This window comes from Silurus aristotelis, assembly GCF_946808225.1.
Source record: "Silurus aristotelis genome assembly, chromosome: 4".
NCBI lineage: Eukaryota > Metazoa > Chordata > Actinopteri > Siluriformes > Siluridae > Silurus > Silurus aristotelis.
Genome location: NC_139577.1, coordinates 30,704,783 through 30,714,313, shown reverse-complemented (window position 1 = coordinate 30,714,313; position 9,531 = coordinate 30,704,783). Strand labels below are relative to the sequence as shown.

Below are 9,531 nucleotides of genomic sequence, written 5' to 3'. Positions count from 1 at the left end.
TTTTTAACTAGAAGGTGCTATTATTATAATTATAAAAATAATAATTATTATTACATTTAGAAGTATTTATATTTAAACGCTATGCATTAATAATAATAATAATAATAATAATAATAATAATAATAATAATAATAATAATAATAATAATAAGTAAAATTTCTCAAGGCTATATCCTTTACTCGTTTCCAATTAATTTGTGTATTAGGGTTAAACTAATCCCAGTATAAAAATGTAAAACTCTACTAATCACAGGTTTAGTTTGTACTTGTTGGTGTGTGATGGTAAAAGAGTATTTTGAGTATAACGAATTCCTGTCGCTGTCCACGGTCCTGAATTCAATCCCAAGACAGTGATGACACTCCAGTCATATTTCTTTCTTTCATTCTTTTTTTTTTTTTCATTAAAAACTCGTCCTAGGCTTCAAAGGGCGCCCGTGTGTCGGTCGGCGGTGGAAGACTGAGAAAAGCACAGACTGTGGATTATAATGGAGACCCGGTGTTATTTTTTTTTTTCTTTCTTTCTTTCTTTTTTCTGGCGGGCTGACATCTGGCAGCGCTCATGCTCTAGGGACCTCCTCTCAGATCTCTATAGACTCCATCATTAGACTCTAATAGAATATCAGCGTTCACTCTCAGCTAAAAGCAGCAAGTTGGCCTTAAGCAAAGTCGTTCTGAAGGGAAAAAAGAAATATACGCATCAAATGCACGTTATAGCTTTTAAATTACCGTGTACAATACCCACGTGAGATACATTCGTCCCCCCCACCCACCACACTCCACGCACACAAACTAATTCCTGTATAAATATGTGGATACAGAAGGCATAGAAGGTATATATATATATATATATATATATATATATATATATATATATATATATATATATATATATATATATATATATATATATATATATATATATATATATATATATATATATGATAAAGGAAGCCACTGAGATCTAAAATAAAATCTTAAAATGCTTCTTCTTTAATGAAACACAGGTAAATTCAGTTATTAAACGATAACTTAAAATATACATGGTAATACTAAAATCATTTTTCTTTTTTTTTTTAGAAAATAAATAAATAAATCAATAAATAAAATTGGACAAGTAAACCTAAAGCAACAGACATTACAGAGAGAAGATTGACCGCAGCTAAAAACAGCAATACAGCAAATACGGATAATATCTTGTGTTTGAACCAAAGATGTTTTTTTTATATTTACATTATACACGTATACTTTCCATGAAACGGATCTTTTTTTTTCCTTTTTCCTTTTTTTTTTTTTTAACCAAAGACGGTGAATGTAAATGAACAAGCCATGAATTCATCATGATACACGTCCATTTTGTACAAATAAATTACCAAAGGACATACAGCATAACGGTTTATTCAAATAGGGAAAAAAATGATAGCTCTCTCAATTGTGCCGTTGTCAGGGAAAAGCAAAAAAAAAAAATAATTAAAAAAAAAAGATTATAGGAAATAAAGTGGCTTATTTTAAGCCCCTCCGCCCTCCTTTCCGACGATTTATTTTTTTTACTCGGAATATGATTTTCTCAAAAAAGAAAAAAAAAGCGACGAAGGAGGGAATCCCAATAAATATGTAATGAAGTAAACATTACCTCACATGATAAATAGTTCATAAGAAACTAGAGCGCAGGCGTATTGCAGCTGAGATTTGCTTCAAACAAATCCACATGGTTGGCACACAGTTGAACCTTTTTTTCTTTCAATCCTCCAGTATCCATAGCCTTAGCTACATTTATTCAGCCTAAAAATTCATTTTTTTTCCCCTTTTCCTTTTCACTAAATATTTAGCGAGAAATACAAAACTATTTTTATTCTTTGATTAGGACTGTGATGAGTCTGGAAATGGAAGAGGTGGAAAAAATATGTAAATAAAGACAGTGAAATTGACTCTCCACTTGATATTGTATTGCATGTTTATCACCATATAATAATAATAAGAAGAAGAAGAAGAAGAGGAAGAAGAAGAAGAGGAAGAAGAAGAAGAGGAAGAAAAAGAGGAGATGAAGAAGAAAAAAGAAGAAGAAGCTGCTTGGTTTTAATGGCATTTTGACAAGTGCCTCCACAAAAATAAATAAATAAATAAATAAATAAATAAATAAATAAATAAATAAATAAATAAATAAATAAATAAATAAATAATGCAACACTCCTAACGATTTCAACCTCTTCAGTTTCACCCTCATCTCCAGTCTGGTATTATCAGTCATATACTTAATATAAAAAAAGTCATATTTGTTCTCTTTTTGGTGCAACTTTCTCCTCTATGATCATATTCGCCGTCCATCCTCAGCTCTTCTAAGAGGAAAATTCACCCCCCCCCCCCACCCCAAAAAAAAATTAATACAAAAAAAACAAAAAAACATTTAATTGTGGTTTTAGAGAGAGGGGAAACACTCATCTGAACGTCACACTCATCTGAAACCAGCATGACCAAGTTAAATATCAAAAGGGGAAAAACAAGGTCTTACTTGGTCCGGTCCTTTATAAATGTCTCCACATCCTCTTTTGACGTGACAGTGATTTTGGTGTTTGCAGTCAGAGTGACAGTCTGCTTCAGTGCACGAGGTATGGATGATTCAGGAGGGGGGAAAAAGATGTGAGGATAAGAAATGTTATACAAACAGTTCGTGAAGTCTTTTTTAAAAGAGTGAAACTTTTATTATTATACTTCTTTTTTTTTTTTTTTTTTTTTTTTTTTTTACACGCACGCCGAGTATTTCATGCGTTTTTGTTTCTGCCTCTGGTTGCAGAACCAGACGCGCACAACGTTCTTTTTGAGGTCCAGCTTTTCAGCGATGGCGGCGATTTTTTCGGAGGAGGGTCGCGGTTGGATGGCGAAGTAGGCCTCGAGGGAGCGCTTTTCTGGCGCCGCGATGGACGTGCGCTTGCGCTTTTTCTCTGCGCCGTTGAAGAGCTCGGGCTTGTTGAGCTTCTCGCGGTGCGACTTCTCGGCCTCGTCGAGCCACGCCTGGAGAATGGGTTTGAGAGCGATCATGTTGTTGTGCGAGAGCGTGAGCGACTCGAAGCGGCAGATCGTGCTCTGGCTGAGCGAGCCCACGCCGGGTATCTTGAGGTTGGCGAGCGCCGCGCCCACGTCAGCCTGCGTCACGCCGAGCTTGATGCGCCGCTGCTTGAAGCGCTCGGCGAACGCCTCGAGGTCCCGCGGATCGGCGTCCACGTCGCTCGGGCAGCCCAGGTGGTGCGCCGAGGGGAGCGCGTGGGCGTGAGCGTGGGCGTGGGCGTGCGCGTGGGCGTGGGCGTGCGCCGCCGCCGCCGCCGCCATGTTGATGGCTGCCTGGTGCATGGGGTGGTTCACGCCGGCCATGTGTCCCGCCGGCGTGGACACCACCGATCCGTCCATGGCTGCCCCTGCAAGCGCAAGGCCCGGGCTGAGGTGCTCGAGAAGCTCCCCTTCGAGCGCTTGGTGAGACTGAGGGTGGTGGTGGTGATGGTGGTGATGATGGTGGTGGTGGCCTCCGTTGCCGCCGCCACCCAGCGCAGACGAGTGAGAGATTGGAACGGACGAGGACGACGACGAGGAGGTCGAGGACGTGCACGGCAACGCGTTCATGGCGTGGTAGGTCGCGTCCGGCTTAAACGGGCTGTGGTGAGGCGGAGGGTGAGACTGGTGTGGATGCGGAGGATGGTGAGGGTGGTGGTGCTGCTGCTGGTGCTGGTGGTGACTTTTGGTCTGCGAGACGATGTCCACCGCCGCCAGAGCTTCGGCGCGAGCCAGCAGACTCTCATCCAAGCCGCCGAATATGTTGCTCTATGAGTGCGAAGAGGAGAAAAAAAATGGAGAGCGTACATATAAATGTCAGTGAAGATGGAGGGGAGGGGCGGATTCCCACACCACTGAGATTTTTAACAACATTTCCAGCATGTTAAAAGAAGAAAATCCTACAAGACATATATGCAGCATCCCAGGTCATAAAAATTAATACAAAAAAAGCAGGACTGAATGCATGAAAGTTAAGAAGGGAGGAGGAGGAGGAGGGATGGAGGTGCTGGAATGATTGGAGAAGACATGCAAAAACAAAACAAATAAAAAAAAATAAAAAAAAAGACATGAATAATAAAGTAGAGGGGAAAAAAATCGTGCTGGGAAAAAAAAAAAGTGTGCATTTTTATTTTATTGTTTAAAGCTGTGATTATGAAGTGAAGTTACATACCGGTGGGGTCGGGAGACCCGCACGGCGCATTGCCTCTGAGCTGACGCTGCTGCTGATGCTGGTACTGATGATGCTGGTGCTGATGCTGCTGCTGTGTCGTGAGGACGAGCAGGACGACGAATGCGAGTCCGAAGTCAAAGTGGAGGACGAGGTGGACGAGGCTGAATTGGACGAAGTCGGAGTAGAAGAGGAATGCAAGGAAGAGTACTTGGGCTCGGGTAAAGAGGTGTGAGGCATAACAAACGACTGCTTGCTACTGCTGTTCACCGACATCATCATCATCATCATCACAACTCGCGAGCAGCAAAAAAAAAAAAAAGAAAAGAAAAAAGTTCCCACCCTTTAAAAAAAAAAAAAAAAAAAGAAGTTAAGACTCCTCCTTCTTCGATTTATAGAGTTCGGAAGAGTCAAGTCTCATCGAGGAGCAGAGGAAGAGGAGGAGGATGAGAATGATGAGGATGATGATGCGCAAAGTCTCTAGATGGCACATCTATGATGGCCTGACTGATCCGGAGGAAAAAAACATCCACTTGGTCGAGAACGGACGAGAATTGAAACACTGCACCTGATAGATAAGCGCCTCGAAAATACGAATTACAAAACAGAAACGAAAACAAAAAAACACTCGAATGGAATGGGATGTTTTTTTGTTAATTTTTTAGGTAATTTTAGAGGAAAGATCTGGATTTGAAGCCAATATTTTTAGATATACATCATTTTTTTTGGTAACGATTGTGGAAATGGTGTCTGGTAAGTTTCTCCTGGTCTCTCGCAAACGATTTTTTTAAGAGAAAAAAAGGTTAAAAGGGAAAAAAAGTTGACTCTTTGTCCTCTTGTTGGGGTAAAAAAATCTCCAAATCCCGCTGTGTAGAAATAACGTGACTCTTATCCGACTGTACGCGACGATTTCGGTGGTGGATTTGATGATGAGACACTCAGAGCTCCGGTAATGCTGCAGGGACCCGAGCTGCCTCTGCACTAAGGAGGAGGAGGGCAGGATCTCTCTCTCTCTCTCTCTCTCTCTCTCTCTTTCTCTCTCTCTCTCTCTCTCTCTCTCTCTCTCTCTCTCTCTCTCTCTCTTTCTCTCTCTCTCTCTCTCTCTCTTTCTCTCCCTCTCTCTTGCACTTTTTCCACATCTCTCTCTCTACAAATCTCTCTCTCTCTTCATCACACTCTTTTTCAATCCACCCCCCTTTATTACCATCTCTCTCTCTCTCTCTCTCTCTCTCTCTCTCTCTCTCTCTCTCTCTCTCTCTCTCTCTCTCTCTTTCTACCTGCTCGAATATCCTATCACGCGTTATTATTCTGGGGACTCTGCGCATGGGCAGCACCTTTGTTGTTGTCCTTTTCCCCGTTTTGTGTTGAGGAAAGAAAAAAATAGAAATATTACACACAGCTGTACTGCATTAAAAGAAAAAAAAAAAGAAAAGAAAAAAAATATATTTATTTATTTCAAAAATCTTTCCATCTCTCTCTCTCTCTCTCTCTCTCTCTCTCTCTCTCTCTCTCTCTCTCTCTCTCTCTCTCTCTCTCTGTCTCCGGCGTTAAACATTTTGTAATTCTTTTCATCTTTTGATCTTTTCAGCAGATGTTAGATTACGGGACTAATAATTACGCAGACGATGTCGCAAAATCTGTATTATTATTATTATTATTATTATTATTATTATTATTATTATTATTATTATTATTATTATTATTATTATTAATATTAATCTTCGAAAAAGTTAATTATATTAAACTACACTTCAGGATTTAATCGCCGACCCGCCACAATTTTCGCAGCGGGCTATTATCATATCTGTGTGCTAATTAGACCACTTCATCAATGATATAATTAAAAACCTTTAATCATGTTTTAATTAGCCAGGCTTGTCTGATTTGTTTAATCTCACAGGGTCTATTGGACGGGCTAAGTGATACTAGGCGACGATTGAGGATGATATAGCTGTTAAAAATTATTTATTATTTGTAAATGAAGAGGGAGAGATGTAATAAAATTAAAAGAATGAGCATTGAGCTTCAGGTCGGGTTGAGTTTGGTAAAAAAAAGAAATAAGAGAGAGAACAAACTTTTACAGGGTTGGATGATGTTTTCTGGTCGCATTCTGTCTTCATGTCATGTCATGATCGTTTCGTGAACTGCATGAAAACGGAGGATAAACGAGGATCATTAGAGAGAGAGAGAGAGAGAGAGAGAGAGAGAGAGAGAGAGAGAGAGAGAGAGAGAGAGAGAGGTAACCTATGCAGTACTTTTGCTGTTTTTTTTTTGTTGCTGGTTATCTTTTTTAATAAACTGATTTTATTTTTAATACCTAAGGTATTTATAAGAACGTATTTGGCATTAAACTCATTTAAAATGAATACATTATAAATGAACGTTGAAAGAAATATTGTTTGTTATCGGAAAGCAAATGATGCACTTTGGTCTGAAATTAACGTTTGGTAAAATTTTATAATGTAACATATAAATTAATTATCTAGAAAATGCACATTTCACTAAATAATAATAGCACATCACGTTAAACACTTACAATATTGAATATAATTGTATACAGATAATTTTTATTTGTATTATTTATTTGTCTGTTTATTTATCTATTTATTTTGTAACAACACCCTACACTTAAAGCATATACATGCCAATCATCATTGTGCTCCTAAAGAAACTAAACAAGCCCATATATATATATATAGATAGATAGATAGATAGATAGATAGATAGATAGATAGATAGATAGATAGATAGATAGATAGATAGATAGATAGATAGATAGATAAACATTCATTCAGGCTTCTAGGTAATGTTATTGTCAGGGAGGGGCGTGTCCTGTTGCCTAGGCAACCACTGTCACTGTCACAGTCTAGTTAAATAACTTTTTAAAATTGCAAGTATTTTTTTTTCTGATTGATGGACAGAATTGCTAGATTGACAGACAGACAGACAGACAGACAGACAGACAGACAGACAGACAGACAGACAGACAGACAGACAGATAGATAGATAGATAGATAGATAGATAGATAGATAGATAGATAGATAGATAGATAGATAGATAGATAGATAGCTAGCCACTTACTGGATAGTAAAAGCCTTGATCTATAATGAAAGCCTTGATCTATAATTTTCTTTCTTTACCAAAAAAAATGCCATGTATCTTCAAACTAATAACAGCATTTTTGTTTTCTTAGTAAAAAAAACACAGAGGAATTTTTAGTAAAAATAGGGTATGGATGAGCTTTTTGTTTTACTGCACATGAACAACCAGGCAAAAGCCACACGGCTGAAGCTAAAGCAGGGCCGTGAGACGTGAGCGGCAAGAGGAGAAAAATAACAGCTCCGGTTGATGTACAGTAGCTCAGGTAACTTGTTTGCTTTCTTTGACGCACATCAGAATCAAGGTAGAGCGCCGGCACTGTGTGCTTGTGTGCTTTACACAAAAGGCATTTTCAAGAGCGTCCCTAAGGAGCAGGGCACGCTAACAATCCCAATTATACCCGGACCACCAGAGACAGCTGGTTTAATACACACCGCTGCTTTGGAAGGTAATACAGACATGTTTTGAGAAGATGGGAGACAAAGGATGCAAGAGAGACCAGGGAAGAAATTCAGAGTCTGGATGTATGCGCAGTTGTCTGTGTATGTGTATATGTGTGTGTGAAAAAGAGATAGTGAGCGAAAAAGATTGAGAGTGAGAGAGAGAATAAACAGTAAGGAAAGTGTACATGTAAGAAAGACGGAATAGGCTGTATTTAGGTATGCGAAAGAGAGAAAAAAGTGGAGAGAGAAGGAATGGAGAAAGAAAGAAGGAGAAAGAGAGAGAGGCTGTCAGATTGTGTATGTCATGTCTGAGACTGTGTGTCACATAGAGAAAGAGATTGTGTGTGTCAGCATGAGAGGAAAAGAGGGTCAGGGAGAGATGGAGGGTATTTGAGTGTGTATGAGAAAGAGAGAGAGAGAGAGAGAGAGAGAGAGAGAGAGAGAGAGAGAGAGAGAGAGAGAGAGAGAGAGAGAGAGAGAGAGAGAGAGAGAGAGCGAGAAGTGGAGAAGGAGGGACAAGATCAACAGTCTCTCCCAGTTGCTTTCAGTGGTTTTATTTGCTGCATTCTCTCTTTATCTTATCACACCTCTTTACACATGTGTGTGTGTGTGTGTGTGTGTGTGTGTGTGTGTGTGTGTGTGTGTGTGTGTGTGTGTGTGTGTGTGTGTGTGTGTGTGTGAGAGGTCAATGCTAACAACAAGACAAGCCAGTGGCACAGCAGAGGACTGTTCGAAAAAGAAAGTTAAACAGCAGAGTTAAACATGATTTAAACAACATGCACACTCCAATCACTGTTTACAGAACAAATATCATGCTTTTGCATGATCATGTATAAAATGTTGGTCATCTATCTATCTATCTATCTATCTATCTATCTATCTATCTATCTATCTATCTATCTATCTATCTATCTATCTGTCTGTCTGTCTGTCTGTCTGTCTGTCTGTCTGTCTGTCTGTCTGTCTGTCTGTCTGTCTGTCTGTCTGTCTGTGAAGTTAAGAGTACATAATGCAACCATAAGGATGTTCGGATTGCACTTGATGTTGTCGTTGTTTCTACTTTGAAAAACATACTTGCAGGTTTCACATTTCATAGCCTCTAAATTAAACTGTCGCAGCATGTTACTGTCTTTTGTCCTGAGGTCCTGAGGATCAAACCTCTCAGCTTGTTCAGAATAAAACAAATGTAGCTACTTGTCCTAATATAAAGCAGTATGCATGAAAGTGAGCATGGCTCTCAGCCCGGAAATGATGCTTAAAGAAATGATCTATAACTCAAGAGGTGGTACAAATGCTCCAAATGATTGTGTGTAACATGGGCTATGAATGGTTCTCTGGTTATTTCATTTACATTTCTTTTTAATGTTGTAATGATTGTTAGGCTTGTATAGTGTTGTTTTATAATTTGTTGCTTTAAATGCACAAAACCATCATTTTAATTTTGTGAGTAAATTCATTGATGTAAACCTTAATGGATCCACAAGAAATACAAAACAAACAACTATACAATCCAGTGATCGATCATCTATCTATCTATCTATCTATCTATCTATCTATCTATCTATCTATCTATCTATCTATCTATCTATCTATCTATCTATCTATCTATCTATCTATCTATCTATCTATCTATCTATCTATCTCATAATAATAATATTAATAATAATAATAATTAGTTATCCTAGGGACATTCTCTCTCTCTCTCTCTCTCTCTCTCTCTCTCTCTCTCTCTCTCTCTCTCTCTCTCTCTCTCTCTCTCTCTCTTTTTTTTTTCTCTATCTC

At 38.8% G+C, this 9,531-nt stretch overlaps 1 protein-coding gene across 1 annotated transcript; it reads right to left on the bottom strand.

The window, feature by feature from the left end:
• Positions 1 to 2,735: 2,735 nt before the first annotated feature.
• Positions 2,736 to 4,740, bottom strand: pou4f2 (POU class 4 homeobox 2; the record flags this gene model as incomplete). The annotated part of the gene is made up of 2 exons (XM_083540369.1): positions 4,210 to 4,740; positions 2,736 to 3,806 (listed from the first exon to the last, which is right to left on the bottom strand). Exons 1-2 carry the CDS (start codon positions 4,495 to 4,497, stop codon positions 2,736 to 2,738), a joined length of 1,359 nt encoding a protein of 452 aa, XP_083396495.1. The 5' UTR covers positions 4,498 to 4,740.
• Positions 4,741 to 9,531: the final 4,791 nt, after the last annotated feature.